At 46.8% G+C, this 19,465-nt stretch overlaps 2 protein-coding genes across 3 annotated transcripts; one reads left to right on the forward strand and one right to left on the reverse strand.

The window, feature by feature from the left end:
- Positions 1-380: 380 nt before the first annotated feature.
- On the reverse strand, positions 381-11,152 carry txnrd3 (thioredoxin reductase 3). 2 transcript variants are annotated; one of them, XM_078091660.1, is made up of 16 exons: positions 11,023-11,152; positions 7,987-8,047; positions 7,115-7,224; positions 6,834-6,938; positions 6,647-6,719; positions 6,435-6,554; positions 6,147-6,289; positions 5,543-5,658; positions 5,150-5,375; positions 4,733-4,825; positions 4,204-4,280; positions 2,908-3,064; positions 2,638-2,745; positions 2,336-2,431; positions 2,111-2,245; positions 381-1,237 (listed from the first exon to the last, which is right to left on the reverse strand). In XM_078091660.1, exons 3-16 carry the CDS (start codon positions 7,199-7,201, stop codon positions 1,175-1,177), a joined length of 1,599 nt encoding a protein of 532 aa, XP_077947786.1. In that variant the 5' UTR covers positions 7,202-7,224; positions 7,987-8,047; positions 11,023-11,152; the 3' UTR covers positions 381-1,174. The 2 variants fall into 2 exon arrangements, with proteins under 2 accessions (XP_077947786.1, XP_040060420.2); XM_040204486.2 differs by lacking the exon at positions 11,023-11,152 and adding an exon at positions 8,668-9,107.
- On the forward strand, positions 11,145-19,216 carry bin2b (bridging integrator 2b). The gene is made up of 12 exons (XM_040204494.2): positions 11,145-11,475; positions 12,861-12,941; positions 13,654-13,708; positions 14,095-14,189; positions 14,831-14,926; positions 15,104-15,211; positions 15,325-15,410; positions 15,866-15,941; positions 16,041-16,123; positions 16,218-17,016; positions 18,194-18,286; positions 18,725-19,216. Exons 1-12 carry the CDS (start codon positions 11,383-11,385, stop codon positions 18,833-18,835), a joined length of 1,776 nt encoding a protein of 591 aa, XP_040060428.2. The 5' UTR covers positions 11,145-11,382; the 3' UTR covers positions 18,836-19,216.
- Positions 19,217-19,465: the final 249 nt, after the last annotated feature.

The following is a 19,465-nucleotide window of genomic DNA, read 5'->3' on the forward strand; positions in this document are numbered from 1 at the left end:
ACAGAAGAGACGTGTTATACATCATTCAAGAAATGTCCCTCGTTATTTGTCATTTACATCTTTTACAAGTCGCTGGAATGTGGCTGAAAGGCGAGCGACTTCACCGTGGACGTGAACAGGGATCATATACAGATTAAATGTGCCGGCGAATAAGAGACAGGAGGATAATGAAGTAAGAGGAGATGACTTGTTTACTCTTTAACACTGGGCTCATGTCGAAACGTCTGTAAGAGAACAGGATTAGAAACACAATCCCACTAGACAACCTAGAGAAGATGAAGGTCAGACATGTTTGGATGACACCAGTCTATTTACCACCATTATCATATTTCAAAAAGACATATTTAGGAAGGTGTGAAATGAGTGAAAAGACACTGAAGGTGAATTCATCCTTTATTAAATCTTGAGATGTAATCTACAGCCGCCCAACAAACAAGACATTTGTACACAAGTCGCTCACCTGTAGAGAACAGTACAAGAATATAATAATATTATCTATGTTTACCAGTCACATACAGCAGTGATGGGACAACGGATCATTCATTTTAAATAGTTGAAACTTGTGAAAATGTCATTATTTTTCTACAGCAGAAAGTTTGGATTAAATTTGAACTTGAGGTTTGAAGGATTCGCTCGGCTCCTGATGTCGGCAGAATGGTTTAGATGAACGCTTGAGGGCGACACGGCAGGCGAGTCCTGGTGCGAGAACACGCCGTCCTGAGAGGCCTCGTGAGAAGAGCAACGGGGGCCACGAAGAGACCATATCCAAGAGAAGACACTCGTCCCCCGCTTGAGTTACCAGTTTGAATCCGTCCCACCGCTGCGGGAGTTTGCGGCCGCCATCGGGCGCTCCTGCTGAGGGACATCGATCCTCGCCCCCCTCAGTGATGAGGTTACGGGCCAGGACGTCACAAACAGCCCAAACACACACAGATGTGCGTTTGGTGCTCCTCAACAAGAACACAGTGGTGGAGCCCAAAAAGGGGAAAATAAATAAATAACAAAATAATAATATCAGCAGAGTAACCCCGCTGTTCAGCAGGTTGCTCTCACATCAGACCACTAGCTCAGCGTCTGTGTCCCCCCCCACGTAGCTGGGAGGGGAGGCGGGACGAAAGAGGTGGACTGAGAGTCTTAACGTGGGAGCAGCCCGCTAAACGAGCAGGGTTTAACCTCAGCAGCCGGACTGAGTGATGTTTCCGCCGGATCTCTTGGTCACGTCCAGCGTGGTGAAGACCTGAAACCAGCAGGAGAAACTCTTTATTATGCTGCTTTCTCAGCAGAGGCTCAGGATTTTAATGTGCACGACCGTGGTCATCTAGTCTCATTACATTGGAGAGAAGGCCGATACCTCCAACAAGGTACAGGTAAGAGGGGATGTGGAATTTTCCGGAGAGAATAACAAGGTGCCCTGCAGTTTTTAAACTTTACTAAAAGAAAATGGAAATGAAAGTACGGAAAATCTTCAAAGGACTGAGTGGATTAATGAGTCTCAACTGTCCCCGTCCAGCATTAACATAATCAACAAGTAACGGTGAGATCGGCAATTAGGTTAATGAGGCACATTACGCATCAGTGGGCGGACAAAAACAGAAATTAAAATATTTGTCTGGCTTAGAATCTGCAAATTGGGATTGAAGAGGCTACCGAAGTGGTACGTTTTGTGATCAAACGTGTGCTGGGCCACTACAGGACCATTCGCACAGGGACGTCCTTCACAGGGCTTTAGACTTGGACAAAGCTAATCAAAGTGCAGGGGGGGGGGGGGGTTCTTTGGACCACATGGAAGCACCAGGACATCTACACACGTGCAGCCTTCTGGCCGTGTTTCATCTAGTTTGCTGTAAACTAAAGACTTTCACAGGGCGGCGTCTCTTCCTGCAGTCTCGTTGGTCAACAGCAGGCTGCATTTTGCTCCAGTCTAGACTACTACTACACCTTTGCTGGGGCGCGCTGCTCATGCAGCCAGTTGGTCGTTTTGCTTATAAAGGTTACACAAGAAAGTCAAAAGCAACTCATCTTCGGCCTCCAGGCGAACGGTTTCAGGCCGCGGGTGTGACGAGTCACCTGACCGAAGCCAGAGACCGCCGAGAGACAAGCGCTGACTCACCTCCGCGCACGTCGGGTGGATGCCGACGGTGCCGTCCAGCTGCTCCTTGGTGGCGCCACATTTCATGGCCACGCCGAAGCCCTGCGTAACCTCTCCGGCATTGGGCCCAAGGTAGTGGAACCCGATGACCCGATCCTGCGGCGCCGAGGGCAACAACAAAAACACGGTCATTGGCGCGACGCTAACAGGCGCGATACGACGGGGCCGTGTCCATATGCAGCTTACGTTGTCCAGCTTGTTGCAGATGAGCTTGGCGTAGCAGCGGTTGTTGTCTCTGCCGGGCACAGTGAACTCCAGGGGCCAGAACAGACTGTGGTACACCTGAGGGCCACACGCAAGAGCAACGAATCCCAACGTGTTAAAAACCATCAGGCAGGCTGGTTGTGAATGCTCGTCCAACAACGTTCACTAGAAACATTTAGCTATTAGGAGTCTTTGTCTTAAATGTAGTACTTCATCGTATTACATTGATTTGGAGAGAAGGACTTTACTCCAGCTGTCACATCGTGTGTGTGTGTGTGTGTTACCTCAATGTGGTCCTCTCCGTAGAGCTCGGTGGCCCTCTCCTCTGACAGACCACAGGAGCCGTACTCCAGCGGGGTGAAGACGGTGGTGGGAACGTTGACGTAGTCGCACTGCACCAAAAGAGAAACACTGGTTGGTCGGGAAGCAACAACGGTCTCTCTGGAGGCGCCGATGTCACATCCGCCCAGTCACTTTGTTGTAGCCAATGTAGCACCAGTAGATAAGGTGAATGGTTTGTAAAAGTACTGTGCGTGCGTAGTGGTGACGAGCACCTTGAGCGTTGCTCCCTTGTAGAGGCGTCGTGCCAGCAGCTTGCCGGCCTGGATGGCCACAGGAGTCAGCTCCCACTTTCCCTCCAGAATGTCTCCGATGGCGTAGACGTGGGGCACGTTGGTCTGCTCCTCATCGTTCACCGGGATCTTCCCATTCCTGGGCGGCGGGGAGTATTAGGTCCTACACTTTAATTGTGTACTTGGAAAAATGATAGTGATGTAACAGCATCCGAGTCGACAAACAGTTTAATCGAAAGCGCGGAAAAACGTTCCACATCCACAGTGCAGAGCAGCTTCTTATGTATTGTGGGACCTGTTATGGTATTAGTGTTGTACTTGGAAGTACTTGTTCTGGAGACAAAAGTGGTATTGGTGCATCCATGCAGCTTACCTGGACCCTTAATTATTAAAGTTTAACACAGACTGGTCTCCGGCTTCTTCGTTACTCCACTTGTGGCCACTTTTAACAAAAAAAAAAAAATTGTTCTGAACTTTTGTCCAAAAAAAGTTTGGACCTCTAATCTTAAAATGGGGATTATCAAAACGGAAAGACCTTTTCAGACCTGCTGATGCACCATCAGTGTTTATCCCACCAAGCACATATTCTCCTGGTCTGGTATTATCGGTTGTTCTGGCCAATTGCGTCCGTGGACATTTTGTTCCCATTTGAAAATGTACCGAAAGCTTCCGGACTGATTTGCGTTTCAGTGATGTCCCTTTAGAACGCAGCAGAGAACCGGCTACTATTCACAAGTCAGACAAAGGAAGGAGTTAAACAGAACCATAGTGGTATTGTGATAAAGTCTCTAAGCCCCCTGGCTGTGTCTGGGCTCCTCCGGAGTAATACGGAGGTCATGAGACCCACCGAGCGCTCCTTTAAGCCTCATGCTGCCGTAATCCCGTTTAACCATCAGTCACAAAAAACATGTCTCCCACATTTGTAATGTGTGAAGCGCTTATGCAGTACAAATGTTCAACTTTATTTCTAAATTTTGAAAAAAAAAAATGTTGTCTTAATATGTAAATTAGAGCAAAAAATGCACCACAAGGACACCAGCCTGAAAAACGCTTCTGTAATTCCTTTTCATGATTAACAAGCAGCTGACACACTGTATGGTAGAGAAGGCGCGCGCGCCCCCCCCCCCCCCCCCCCCCCAACAAATCCCCTCACAACCCGTCCCCTGCAGGGAGCCGTAGGACAGGAACTGCTGAGTCACTCTGACTGTACAACGAGTCTTAAAGGCGCAGGACGGCCCGTGTAACGCGATGGCTGTGTGGACAAGTTAATAAACTTACTTGGGATTGACTTTGACCCCGATCTTGTCCAGGCCGACCTTGTCTGTGCAGGCGTCTCGGCCCACTGCTATCAGCACCTGAGGCACAAGGAAGCGGCGTTCTAGTCAAGGAAAAAAAAAATGAAGGCAGTCCTCGTCCTCGCGTCAGGCAGAAATATTGCTGGTGTTTGTGGATGTCGGCGCGAGGCTAAATGCTGAAGACTGAGGGAAACTAAAAACTGTTTTTAATACATATGTCAGTTGGAGTATTTCCACTCTTATCCTTTTGCAAGTGTTTTGGCTTCAACATGGCAGCTGTCCTGCTCTCCTGAGCTTTCCAACAGCGCTAACAGACTCTTGACTTGGATGCAGAGTAATAGTTGAAGTTCACAACCAGCCAGCTATTTGTAAGGCTACACTGGTAGCATTAGCTTGATAGAGCGTCCTGGGAAAAAAATAAAAATAAAAAATAGACCTATCGGGTGGATAGAGAAAAGGTGTACACTGTGTTCTCCAGCAGTAGCACCGGGAACAGATGGATCAGTACACACCGTGTTGTACTCCCCCTCGATGACCTCATCAGTCTCTGTGGACTTGGATGTAACCTTCAGCCTGCCGGGAGTTCCTGCTTCCAGCTCTTCTACCTGAAACACACACACACACAAGTCAGTCTTTGCATTGCTGACAAGCTCAGATAAAAAAGAAAAGAAAGTATAATGCAAGATGTGACAATACATCTGATGCTGCACAATTATGGTGTGCGCTTTATGAGTCAAATTAAAAACCTGCTTTATATTTTAGATCAGCCAGTCATATCAAAGAAATACATGCTTGATTCAGCTGAAACACGATTCGAGTACATTTATTTAGCACAGCCCTAATTTTCCTCAGAGGGCTGCACAGACTAAACATATCCTACATTCTGATCCAGGACGGACAGAACCACAGCAGATGTCCCCGTCGCTCACCTTCACCGGGACGTATTTGCGGAGGAACTTGACTCCGTGCTCCTCCATGTGCTCCCCGGCGCGGTTGGCCATGTCCTGGTCGAAGCCCCTCAGCAGGATGGAGCGGACCATGACTGTGACGTCGAGACCCAGGCCGGCGAGGAAGCCGCCACACTCCAGCGCCACGTACGACGCCCCGATCACCAGGGTCTTTCCCGGGCAGTGGGGCAGCGAGAAGAGGTCGTCGCTGATCGGGGTGAACCGCAGACACACACACACACACACACACACACACACACACACACACACGCTCTACGTCAAAGGCTAGAGGATAAGATCGCCGACGGCAAACACCACCATGCAAGCTGGAAAAAAAAACACAGGCCGGATTACAGCCTGCCGCTGCGCTCCCACCTGGTGATGCAGTACTCCTTGTCTCCAGGGATGCCGAGGTAGCGCGGCCGCTCGCCCGTAGCCAGGATGAACTTAGCGGCTGTGTGAAACGTCTCCTTCCCTCGTTTGTTGGTCGCCTGGCAGGAAACACCCAAAAAGAAACTGTTGACAGCGACATTGGCCGACAAATATTTGTTCTGGGTGCAGGAAGCATTGGGAGGGACAACACACAACATTGTTGAAAGGCAGATAACGCTTGAGATTAAAATCAGGGCTGTCAGGCATTTTAGGTACGGGGCCACATACTGCCCACTTTGTGGGTTACATTTTTAGCAAAGCTTGTTAAAAACAAACTAAATAGAGGGCTTATCAACATTTGTGGTTTTGGTAAATATCATTAGTCAAGTCTATCAAAGCTGAAACGGAACCAGTGAAACGGATTGTGGTTTGAGCGGTTTGTCCTTGGTGAGTTACGGACTAAAGGTTGGTTTGGAGAGATCGAGTACAGGCACAAGAGCAAAGCAACTTACTGCTGCAGACATATTCAAGCCACCATCGATATCGCTTTGATATTTGTCGGTGTAATACACAGACTATAGACAATTGCTCAGAAGTGCTCATTTACCTTGATTTTGTGCGGTTCAATGAACTCTGCGTAGGCGTTGACATAGTTGACGTTCTTGTCCCTCAGCGCCACCCTGTAGCCCCAGTTTAGGGAGCCGATGTAGTTGTTCACTGCAGTCTTCATTGTGTCCCAGTTGTGCGTCACTGAAGGCGGACAAGACGGCCGTTAGCAGAGTCGATGCAGCGCTGGCGAGACACCATTGACCGGGCATGCCTCTTGATTTACCGCGGCAAACCGGCGTGGTGTCCCCCCTCCGTGACCTCCGGGGGCGGCGCTCTGAGCCCTCACCTGTCTCGCTGAACTCCCAGCCGAACTTGCGGGAGTCCTGCAGGGTGGTGCCCAGCACGGCCGTCTGGTGCATCAGCTTCTTGGGAATGCAGCCCACGTTAACGCAGGTTCCGCCAAGACCTGATGGGCAGTTTACGCATTAACAACGGACTCAAACGCGTCTGAGGCATCACAAGCGTCTCGCAAAGTATCCTGAAGAGGAAGCGGCTTACCCCAGGTGGTTCCCTTTGGTGTGGGCACGACATAGTCCAGCACCATGACCTTCTTCCCCAACATTGCAGCTTCCTGTTGATAACAAAGAATGTTTTACTGCCATGTTGCGTAAATCTGGGCCGTCCCAACCCTCCTCTGTGAGAAGTGGTAAACTGTTAGCGGCGGAGAGGAAACCCTGCGTGTCACCTTTGAGCAGGCCAGCCCCCCAGATCCCCCTCCGATGACGATCAGGTCGTACTCGTAGGCCTCGTCTCCGCTCAGCAGCTGCTTCAGGCTGCCGTCTTCATGAGCCTGACGGGAGCATTAACACGGCTCTTATGCACCTCGATCGTGTTGCGATAAGCTACCAAACTAGTTTCAAATACATGGTGATACAGATGTATAAACGGGATGGTCCGCACACAGCGGCTGGAGCGTTAATAACCACCAGAACCCTTTCCGCTATCCGTACGCGCTGACTTCCTCACCTGCAGCGTTTTGTCACAGCCGCCGACGTGCATCTTGTTGATGAAGACATTCGGGACGCTTTTCTGTCCAGTCATCTCGAGCAGCATGTCCTGGTAGTTGGTTCCATCCTCTGGGCGGAAGATTGGTTAGTTTTTACAGTTTACTGGTAGCCAAACTGTCAATATAGCTACTCTTAATATGAGCAGCAGTGTGAATATGCAAATAAAACAGGGAGGGTGGACACGGTGCAAAGCGTTTGATCCTTTCCCGTATCTGCAACCACAGAAGGGATTTCTGCACTCACTATGAGGCTGCACTCAAGGGGTCACCTGCTTTTCAGAAGGTCTCTTGTCACTTTCTAGGCCAGTCAGAGACGACCAACCGCACTGTTGCTGTAGTCGCCCTCCGTCTAACATGGCCACTAAACGAGAGTAGTCGAGCTGATTGTATCGCAACACATCGACAGCTGAATCTGTAACATTATTGATGCCGATTGAGCTCGTCGGTGCCAAACGAATGGCCAGCATCCCTTTGAGGCCCGGTGGAGGGTCGAGGGTCAGCGTACAGAGGTGAGGGTTGACTAGATAGCGAGGCCAAGGGCGTCTTCAGAGAGTGACTCAGCATGTCTCCGCTACACGGCCGGGGAAGTGCAACATCCTCACTGCATCACCGAGGATTTCACAAAACGTTAGTGGAAGACAAACTCAACCACGACGACGCAGTTGCATATCAAATGGAGAAAAAAAACTCAAAACATTTTAAAAAAGACATCCGTGAGCAATAGTTTAACTTCTCCTAAAAAAAGTGTACAAAATAGAAACGTGTGGCGAGCAGACATTTCAAAAAAGCTTCTTTTTTTTTAATGTATAATAATAAATAAGTAATATCTTACCGATGAGATCCAGCTCCACTACGTTACAATCCACTTTCAACTCTTTGAACAGGTCTTTCACCTACAAACACACGAACAAACAATTATTAACGGTTTCCTCATCACACGCCAAACCTCCCGTTAGCAAGTCACAGCTTTATGAAATGAAGTCTATAAACCACTCTGTGTTAATCGAATAGCCCGCTTGGTTAACTCGGGTTAGCGCTGCTTTGGGCCTCCGTGCTGTTGATAGAATAGCCCGCTTGGTTAACTCGGGTTAGCGCTGCTTTGGGCCTCCGTGCTGTTGATAGAATAGCCCGCTTGGTTAACTCGGGTTAGCGCTGCTTTGCGGCAGTTCAAGTTACGTTAGCGGGTGAACTTCAAAATTATGTAACCAACTCTTTGAAGAAGTGCGACCACGAGCAGATAACTACTAACGTTAAGCTGCCGACCGGACGTTATCTCGAATACCGAAGCAATGTCGGTTCTGTTAAGTTAATGGTTTTATGTGGTGTGGTTAATTTGTAATGAATAGCGCTTGAAACCGGCTTCAGGCGCAGAGTAGTCGCTGGCAGCTCTGACTTGAAATGGGGAAACCGGCAATTAGACGGAGCCCGCGTGCGCTTCGTGGAGGAAGATGGAAGTTTCCAACCGGCGTAAGCGAGGAGTCCTTCGCCGTCAAACGAAACGTAGCTGCCTTACCGTGACGCAGTACGGACAGTAGCTTTTGCTGAAGACCATCACTTGGTGGGAGTCGATAAGCTGCTGTATCCGAGACTTGAGTTCTTTCTTCCCGGGGTCATTGTCAATGGGAGGCATTATCGAGGTGCGTCCTTCTCCCGGGACAGCGCAAGCTTTAAGAGACGGCTTACGAGGAAAGTATACCACCACACCTGGACGTTTACCGCACCGAGTCTCTCCCTGACACCGCACGAACGCCTCTGGCTCGCTTCTCCAAGAGAACAACGCTATAAAACTAAGGTCGACCGCGGTTGCTCTCCCTCCGCTGTCAGCCGCTCTTCTACCGTCCGTCCGCGCCGAGCGTCTTTTACCTCGTCTTGCTCGCGTTGCTTTGGGTGCGCTCGATCCTCTCACCGTGTCACCGCATATTCCGTATGCTCATTGTCGTGAAGAGAAGGAACTCCGCCCACGCGGTCTACCGCGAACAACAAAACGTTCGTACCTATACAAACGTCACAAGGGCTGCCTATTTACATGCCGTAACAGCACAGGAACTATTGTTATATATATTCGGAATTAATTAAAAGTATCAGGCGCGTGTTTTTATTAAAAACGACATGATGCTAATGAAATGACAGGCCTATAGCTGATCTACATTTAGGAAAAAAGTGAAGGCGAGAGGAGCATTTCTTTTTGCAGTGTATTACTGATAGCATTCAAGTTCAGAGCATGCCAGATGCATATTCCAACATGGCGTTATGACTTGTGGTTAAGTAGCGCCATCTGCCAGTGAAATAACGCAATGACAAGACACGGTGGTTTTATGTCTGATCCGACTATGTATCCCCACTATCACCTCCGTTAGCATTAACTTCCAAATGTTAATTTGGAGAATACTGTACTGTAGATATAATGCGGTGTGGAGACACCCCATTTAGACCACCTATCAAATAAATTCTGATACATAGTAAATATTTTACTATTGTCTCAAACAATGAGAAAGTGTGTCCAAACTTTTGACTGTTACTGTATATTTAGAAAATATCATTTCTAAATATCATTTAAATATTAATCATATGACTATTACTGTCATCATAACCCGACATTATGTCTTTGTGCTCACCCTCCCCACAGGCTTCTGTGGATGGTGGTTCTATCTGATGGTGGTTTTCCCTGCCGTACACCTGGCTCACTACTCACAATTATTTGAATCATTTCTGTTATATGAATGTAATGTATTGTACATCTTTTATATTGTTCATTCTGTCGCATGACATCTATTGTAGTCTGTCCATCCCGGGAGAGGGATCCTCCTCTGACGTTCTCCCTAAGGTTTCTTGCCTTTTCAACCCCATTTTCCCTATTTTTCATTTTTTGGGGAGTTTTTCCTGTGCCAATGTGAGGGTTTATGCACCTGCCTACTTTTGTTTAAGTAATTATTGCACACTTTCTGTAAATCCTATAAACTTCATTTCACTTCTTAAATATCACTGTGTTTGTCTGCTGTATGATATATTTAATTGAAATTGCTGTTCAATGATACATAAAGGAAAATCTTGAAAATGATCAGGGGTGCCCAAACTTTTTCCTTCCACTGTACATATATAATATTAAGCGAGATGCAACTCCCCCTAGTCCTTTTGTCTGTCTTCATGGTTGTTTTGTGCATTTATCTCATTTCTTTTTATAGTCACATTTGTTGTTGTTTTGTGTCTCTTTGTGGTCACGTTGTGTTTTTTGAGGTTATTTTGTGTCTTTTTGTAGTTCCATCGTTTTTCTTTGTGATCGTTTTGTTGTCTTGTAGTATTAATGCTGTGCCTCTTTGTGGTTGTTTTTTTTTGTTTTGTTTGTTGTCATGCTGTGTCCCTTTCTTTGACATTTAGCGGTTTCCCGTGGGGACTCTGGCTCTGTTGTATATTGCTTTTGAGTGTATAATGTAATATATAATATAATTTATTTTGTCTTATAGCAACAAACTGCCTGTACCAAAAGCATGAGGGGCTTTTACACACACATATATAATAATAATAATAATAATAATACAATATTTATGTCAGGAGGATGGGGAGCTACGGGTTAATAAAACAGGTAACTTCTATGTTACATTAGGAGCAAAACAAATCGTTTAAATAATAAACGGAAGTGTCAACAATGGCCAACTGGGAAAATTGTAGCCAAAGAGCTGAGCATACACGGCTGATGAAAGGCCTTATAAATCCATATCCGACATGGTGACGTGACAAGAAATCGCTTCATTTTAATTAATTTGTGATTCATGAAATCCAACAACAAGGAAAAAACCGGAACCTTTAAGTCGCACTCGAAGGCCGTCGCTGAATCAGAGACGCGTCATCGCAGAGACGCAATCAAACTCACCGCGTAATTAACAGGTGAGTGTGGTTGGATGACGTCACCGTCACGCGGACCTGTTTGTTCGACGGGTTCGGACGCGCAGAGACTTCCCGGTACTCCTTCTGCGACGGGCGTGAACCTCCTGTTCGGCGGGTTGCACTAAAAGCGCTTCCCTGCCTGTGTGTGCGTGTATGTGTGTGTGTGTGTGTGTGTGTGTGTGCGTGTGTGCGTGAGTGCGCGAGGGCGCGCGACAGTCGTGTTGTTGCTCCTCCTCCGTCCTGCCGCGGTGAACTTAAGCCGCTCGCGAGGCGCTCGCGCGACAGTCTCTCGTGAGGAAGCGGAGAAAAGGGGGAGGAAAATACGTTCTAAAGGAAAAAGTTAACGATGGCAGAGAACAAGGCGGGACCCAACCTCCAGGCTGGAGCTGGATTCCTCGCCAAACGGGTCCAGAAGTCTCTGAACCGAGCCCAGGAGAAGGTGAGTCTCAGTCCAGCTGGATCTGGCACGCCAGCCTCATCCAGCTGCCGCGTTGAACTCCTTGGATGCCTTTTCCTCGAGATCAGGCCTCCTGGAAGGTCTTCCATGTAGCAGAATGTGAGGCATGTCTGAGGGGAGGGTTCAGTTTCCAGCACTGAAACAAACGTGGACAAGCTGCTCATTCAGAGAGCGTTCAATCTATGCAAATGTTGTTTGCTTTAGCATGAATCTGGCAAATGAGTAAACCGGGACAACTTGGGAAACATGTTGTTGTGACGTAGTTTGGGTTTCCCATCTTACAGTTTCAACCCCGAGATGCAACGCACCCATGTGATAAAAGTCATGCAACGGAAAGTGAGAACCTGTGCGACGTGCTGGCTATGGTGTGGGTGAAAAAAGGTTGAATAAAACACCCCACTTAGCGAGGGAACCGCATGCTTTGTTTCCAACAGTCTACTTTTAAACGATCCGTTCTAAACCAGCAGTTTGGACTTTCCCCGTCCATCTGAGTGTAAAAGCGTTGTGCGCCGCTTCACAAAAAAAGCTGCCACTTCCTGACTGCACTTCCTCTCTCGCTTGGCTGAACCTTTTTCTCCCTCCAAGTTTGTGGTCGACTTGTTTGATTTCACTGCTCCACCTTCCAAACAGCAGCTACGCTCTGCGTGCAGCCTGTAGTCTGCAGGGTTTTTGAGGTCTGAGTGCATTTTTCATTGGCAATCCTGGAAAATGGATGCGATAAAACAAGACTTTTTGTTGCAGACTCAGAGTCGAAGGTCGCGCTGTCCGGGGGTATTCTGGTTCAACACCAACAGCTGCGTGCACAGTTGTCTGTGAGAGACAATGGAACGGTTGGCCTTGTGCGTAGGAGTTCGCGGGACTCTTATGTGGAGCACGGGACAGCTTGATCCTAACAGCCTATGCATCCCGATGCATCCTGACAACACTTATTTATTTCTGTCCCCCATCTAATTGGCTGACCTTTGCACTGATGTATCTGATGTGCGCTGTAATGGGGCAATGTGTCGGCCCACTCAGTGTTCGAGTCAGAAGGCGCACACCCCTTTAACGCTGTCATGAAAAATGGCAAAATCAATGCAGCAGAAGTGGAGACGACATTTCTCTTATCTTTCTGGTCCAAGCCCTCTTTCTGTCTTGTTGGAACCTGGTGCCTACATTACCCACAATGCAGTTGAAAATAGATTGAGACACTTGGATCGTGGAGCCTCTCGCCTGACTTTTCCACATATACAGCAGCCCCCCCCCCCCCCCCCCCCCCTTTGTTGAGTCCCATTGAGCTCCCTTCTAATCATTCGCTCTATAATAATCATCTCGTGCAAAGGAGCCGTTGTCTATTTAATGTTGCTGACTCTGCTTTCCTCCATCAGGTTCTTCAAAAACTGGGCAAAACCATGGAGACCAAGGATGAGCAGTTTGAGCTGTGTTTCCAGAGCCTCAACAAACAACAGGTAGTGAGACATGCGCAAACGTCAGGTGGTCTCCGGGAGCGGCGACCCCGCTGACCTTCTCTCAAAGGTCATGCATGGCGCTGGGCTTCATTTCACTTTTTTTTTTATAGTTAAACAGCATTTTCTTTTTTCTCTTTCGATGCCGCACCACCATTCCCAAGTTAAACGGGGCACTGCAGAGTCTTCAAAAACTATTGAGCTGTTAGTTCCTTCTGCTGAGGTGCCGATTCACGAGCTCAGCGATCTGCTCAGCCTTGACAACAGGAAACACTCGCAGCAAGATGTTCCTGCCTTATTTTCTTATCTGCTTCTCATAAATACTTTGTTTTGTCTCCAGCTTTCTTGGTACACACAAGCAGCCGTGATACTAAAATGAATTTTATACACGTGTATGCTCGTATTCATGAAGTCATCCAGTTTAACTGCAGTACATATTGGAGGGAGACCAACAGGAGGGAAGTCTACGCACGCCGCTTTCACTTTAACTGCACATTGCACGTGTGTTGATTTTAATTCAAACGCCACAATGTGGTTGGACAGCCGAGTATCGCGCGCTGCGTGCAGCTCTGAACTTGTCACGCTGAGTCGTGTTGTGAACAGAAGACGCCGAGGCGGCTGAGGAAGTGACCCAGCGCAAATGGATGGGGGCAACTGTTTCTGGGCGTTGCCGAAATCTGACCAACTTGCGCCTTCTGCTCTGCGTCCCTCACAGGTCGATGCAAGCAGGTTGTTCAAAGATGTCAAAGCCCACCACGCAGCAGTGAAAGGTAGGACGCAGCGCTGGACCAGAACGCCGCCCTTTAGCCCGGGAGAGTCTTGGAATAATGGGGAAGTGGAATTATTCTGTTCTCGGACCGCGTGTCGACTTTTGCAATTCTGCTGCCATCTTGTACGAGTAGAATCCTGCGGTAAAAACAGCCAACGCAGCATCGCACACGTGATTCGCCTGCAATAAAAAGCTCTTGCCTCTTGTATTGTGAGCTCCTAGCCAGGAAAAGCCCGTGTTGTTCTGACCTTCTCTGTGTGGGTGAAGCAACCCCACCTTAAAAAAAACCTCACCGACCACAAACGCAAGATAGGTTTCCTCAGGAGTCCAGATGATTCACTCTTTAAGCATTTCTTTTGTCCCGTAATGTCCGGTTCCCTTCCACAGCCGTGCATGAGACGTCCAAGCGTCTGTCGCAGACTCTGCGAGACGTCTACGAACCAGACTGGAACGGAGTGGAGGACCTCGCCGTCATCACAGAAGTACGTCTGTGAGAAAGTCTCAATCTGAGTTAACATGAAAATACACTCTTCCTTCACAAACGTCAACACACGTCTCATCCAGCTGAATAGTTAAACGGCTGCTCCGCTGCAGCGCGTTTCGGGTAGACCTTATTCCAGAAAACTATACACGGTGCAAGTGAAGCTGCTAAATACAAGATTGGGAGCATTTCTATTGCCGAGGCGCGGCTGTGAACACGCAGCTAACGTTGCCTAACTGTACAAACAACGCCTGCAGGGCGACAAAACCGTGTTTACCTGTTGGGAAACCAGAGGTTGGGTGGTACACATCTGCAGTGACACCATGGGCAGTGGCCATGAGTGGTTCTTGCCATATGTATTAGTGCTGTAGTCACATAGGTTCACTGTATAGAACTGTGCACAAACCCTGCACAACACACATTCTGGTTTAACACCTTTTTTTTGTTTGTCGCAAATAATTCTACGAGTCCCTTCATAGTTTTGATGTCTTTATTTTCTTCTACATCTTATATGGGTTTTAAAGAAAACAACAATGAATGAGAAGGTGTGTCCAAACGTTGCACAACATATTCATTCTTTTTTTTTTTGAGTATTTAGCAACGCTTGTCAGTTGCACTGATGTCATAACAACTGTCTTTTAGAGCGAAGACCTGCTGTGGAACGACTATGAAGAGAAACTAAGCGACCAGATTGTGCGCACCATGGAGAACTACACAAGCCAGTTTCCCGAAGTCAAGGTAACCGGATGCCTTTTAACCTATATCGGTTCAGCAACGGCATTCTTCGCCCGGTATGCTCATGTATACATGCATTCAATAAGTATTCAACAACTATACAGAATAAATACATATTCAGTAGTCTGCTTTTGAATATATACAGTCTGCATATTCTAAATGTGTGTGTGTGTGTTTCAGGAACGCGTAGCTAAACGCGGTCGCAAGCTGGTGGACTACGATTCAGCGCGTCACCACCTGGAAGCGCTACAGAATGCGAAGAAAAAGGATGATGCCAAGATTACAAAGGTAGCATTGGAATTAAGAAACGCCCCTTTAGTGTTGAAAGTGTCATCATTTAGTGTTGTGATGAAAATAACGGTTTCACTGTAAGTCGTCTCATTTTGGCTGCATGTCAACAGGCAGAGGAAGAGTTCAACAAAACCCAGGCTGTCTTTGAGGAATTAAATCACGAGCTGAGGGAGGAGCTGCCCGTTCTCTACCAGAGGTAGAGTTGAAATGAACACGGCGCTTTAGATAACACTTTAGGTGGAATCTGAAATCTTGAAAAGGAAAGATCGGAATGTCAGTGTGTGAATAAACCAAAGAGTCATGTTGGGTATTCAGGACTTACAAGAAGTACCGCTGCTATTTAGAACATTCTTTTTATCATAAGGAATGTAGATTCTTCAGGCCTCGGTTCCCGGTTATACCTTTTTTTTTTTTTAAACATGCCTTAGTCGTTCAAATATTGAATTACTAGACTTGGTTGACTTTTTGGAATAGATTAAAAAAAACACTAATGTCCATTTCGGGCCTGTGAAAATGCATAAATGAAATTGGTTCAAGCTGAATTTTATTTTGTCTGCAACAACTTAACTGAGCTCCTTTTTTAAAATCCACTCAAAAAGTATATGCGAACAAACCAAAATAATAAACCAAGAGCTTTGTTTGTGTCCATAGCCGGATAGGTTGCTACGTGACGGTGTTCCAAAACGTATCAAACCTGAGAGATGTCTTCTACAAGGAAATGAGCGTGGTAAGATATGACACTTTTTTTCATGTTAACACTGTCAGGCTGTTCATGTGAAGTACTGGAGTGAGTAAGAAAAACACCCATGTTGCAATTGTCTTGCAGCTGAACCATGAGCTGTACAATGTGATGAAGAAACTGGAGACCCAACACTCAGGAAAAGCCTTCATCGTCAAAGGTCTGAACAGGTAGGACACTGTGGCACGTTCCCTCATCTACGATCCCATATACATATATTAGATCAAAAAATGGTTTATGCATCTTCTTATCTTCTTCTAATAGCATGACAAGCAAGTCCAGGAAGCGAAAGTCCTTGGTCATCTCCAATCCAATCCCGTGCAATACAGCTTTCCCGACAGACCACGTCTCCATACACTGCGAGAATGGAAAAGACGCCGTGCCCACTTCGCCCGTCCAACGAACCGAAAGCACCTCGGGGGAAAGTGGCCTGCCGGCGGAAGGCGGCGTGCCAGAAGAAAGCGGCGTCTCATCCAAAGACGTCAACTCGTCCGACTCCGATCTCAGCTCCAGCGGAACCCACACGCCAAAGAGGCAGTCTGTGTCCGACCCGGAGAGTGGCGACCGGTGCACAGGGAGTCAAAGTCTGGAGGAGGCGGAAGCTGACGTGGCTTCCAACCAGTCCGATGACTCCGGGGTGGGCGTGCCAAAGTCAGAGGCTGCAGGTCACAAAGTGTCCCATCCCTCCGGCTCTGCAGAGAGTCCCCTGCAGAGTCCAGAGCAGGAGGATGTGAGTGACCCAACATCTGAGAGTCCAGAGCAGGAGGATGTGAGTGACCCAACATCTGAGAGTCCAGAGCAGAAGGATGTGAGTGACCCAACATCTGAGAGTCCAGAGCAGAAGGATGTGAGTGACCCAACATCTGAGAGTCCTGAGCAGGAGGATGTGAGTGACCCAGTAACCGAGGAGGTCAGGCCAAAACCTGCACCGGTCCCGGCCCCTCGCATCTCGTTCCGCCGCGCAGAGAGACCACTCTTAGTCCCTAAGGAGCAGAATGAAGAATCGCTCCACCCGGAGACTGAGGACTCCGGTACTAAAAATCCACCTGGCTTCCTTTACAAGGTACCAAAGAGTAGCATCGCACTCGATGTCTGACTGACTTCACAAATTCACATGCACTCTCCTTTTCTAACTCCTAATCCTTCAGCTCATGTTCAGTCGTAGTTTGTACGACCTTGTGTTCTTCATGTATGCAGTAGACTGCTGCCCTGGACCTGTAGACACACGCTGATGTATGAAACTGGTGGAGTTCCCCTTTAGGCACAAAGCTGGACTCCGTATCAGACTGGACACATGGGGGTAAAAGAAAGACTGGCTAAAGTTTAAAAGGAAATCTAACCTCATCTAATGAATACATTGTATTTTATTGCCATTTCTTCAATCCATACACAAACCGATATTTAAAAATGAAACAAAACGCTATGCCTTCAGGCCAATGCTCGAATTGTTTCTCTTTCAAAGAAAAATACCTAACTTTGCCAGTCACGACAAGCAGAGAGGGGAGAGCAACAGTTGGACTGATGCACACAGTACCACACAATACGATAGCAAAATGTCGTCTGATTAAGGGCCAAATTTGGAGAGATTTCAGAGTGAGGTCATGAAGTGTTTTTGGAGAATTGCTGCACAATGTTTTGTATGTAGAGAGAAGACCGACTGACTCCCAGTGATGCACAAACAGCCAACAGAAGCTACTGGGATTCCAGTGTTGTATTGAGCAACAGCGGGTTTTTACTGTTAATGAGTTAAACACTTTATCAGCCAGTTGAAACATGTTATTTCCTCCTTCTAAAAAAAAAAAGGGAAAGAAAAGTGGCAGCAACTTTCACTTCTACCGACTGACTAATGTTAGTTTACTAGCAAAGGATATGAAAAAACCTTCAATCATTCTAATGTGAATTCTGATTAAGTTCAATGTAGTTTAGAGGCCAAGAAAACATAAACCCACTATGCTTTGTAGTGTATATACTTATTTAATAAAAATATTTTGCCTGATACAAAGTAGGTGAATAAAACTCCCTTTGTAGTTATTCACAATGTGGTAAAAAAAAAGCAGCTTTCTCGTGGAAAAAATATCCCTACGAAAACTGTTGCTGTGCTTCGCATATTTGTTGTGCATCAGTTTGTAAATACACAAATCTGTGAGCACCACAAACACCGTCCTCCAACACCGCTCAGACATCTGAGTAATAATTTGGTTGAAGTGGCCTTCTTAATGTTAATGACTGTTTACCACCAGGCGGTGGCGGTGGAGAGCCACGCCGCGTCTGAAGGAGGCCTCCTCCAGTTTGAACAGGGAGACGTCATCCTGGTGCTGGACGACACTCGAGAGGTTTGTGTGCGTTCTTGTATACTTTTCATTATCTTTTTTTTTTTTTTTTTAGTGATGACGTTGAACGTCTCCCGTGAGTCTGGTGTTTCCAAATGTCTAAAATGAAACATCTCTACTAAACACCAGAAGGCGGATTCACAGATGATCCCAAATGAATGATCGACTGTTGGTGCTGGAGGAAAAATTTCCTTGGTAGTTATAGTGAACGTCTTAGCTAAATAATGACCAAATTATAAATTGTTCGAAGTAATTTAAATGTATTAAATTAAATCTATTACAAATATATATTTGAAATTCATGCTTTTGTGCAATCACTGTCCGCCCCACTTGAAAGAGGCCGAAGGAAGCTCTCACGGAAAAAGCCTGTGAATTGTGGGTGGGTTTCTTTCCTTGAGATCTGGCATGTGTTTTAATGCCTGTCTTAATGTTTCGCTGCAGGACGGCCTGGTGAGGGGGATCAGGGAGGAGAGCTGGAACCAGCACAGGGATCTGCAAACTCACTCTGGGATCTTCTCGGAAAAACTCCTCCAGCTGGTTCAGGCGGAGTGAAGCAATAGTCACTCCTCGGTCTGTAATACTTTCTTGTTCCTTTGAGCAGTTGGTGACTCACACACACACACACACTTGTGTACGGAGGGAGTGAACACATATGTTGGGGGTGACGTGCTGTGCAAACAGATGAGTCCTACGTGAACTTGCATGCTCTGATGTAACTTTTGGAAGGAACATTATTTTTGAACATTTTGCAAGAGAAATCTGGTTTGTTAAATGTTTTGGTATTTTTGCTCTTATTGCATTTTAAAGTCTTACTGTGAAACAAAACACCTGTTTTGTTTATAATGATGCTGTGACCTGTACATTTCTTAATAAAGTTCTATATAAAAAACGAGGATGTTGTTATGGTTTGAAATTTTTCCAACGCAAACCAATGTGTTTTTATTCTGTTGACGTGAGAATGGAAGACAGGCGGATAACTTGCAGCAAATGGGATTTACATTTTTGGTAAATACAGAAAGTTTTTGCTGCAAAACTGCAGAAAAACTGCTTTAGAAAGCACTAATCCGCCACAATGGAATGAATGAAATATTGTCAAGATCTTAACTGAGACACACTGACTGAGGACTCCATTGAAGAACAGTCTTTCTTTTATAAATAACATTTTTTTTTTTGCATCAAACC

Source organism: Gasterosteus aculeatus, chromosome 17, assembly GCF_964276395.1.
Source record: "Gasterosteus aculeatus chromosome 17, fGasAcu3.hap1.1, whole genome shotgun sequence".
Classification (NCBI taxonomy): Eukaryota; Metazoa; Chordata; class Actinopteri; order Perciformes; family Gasterosteidae; genus Gasterosteus; species Gasterosteus aculeatus.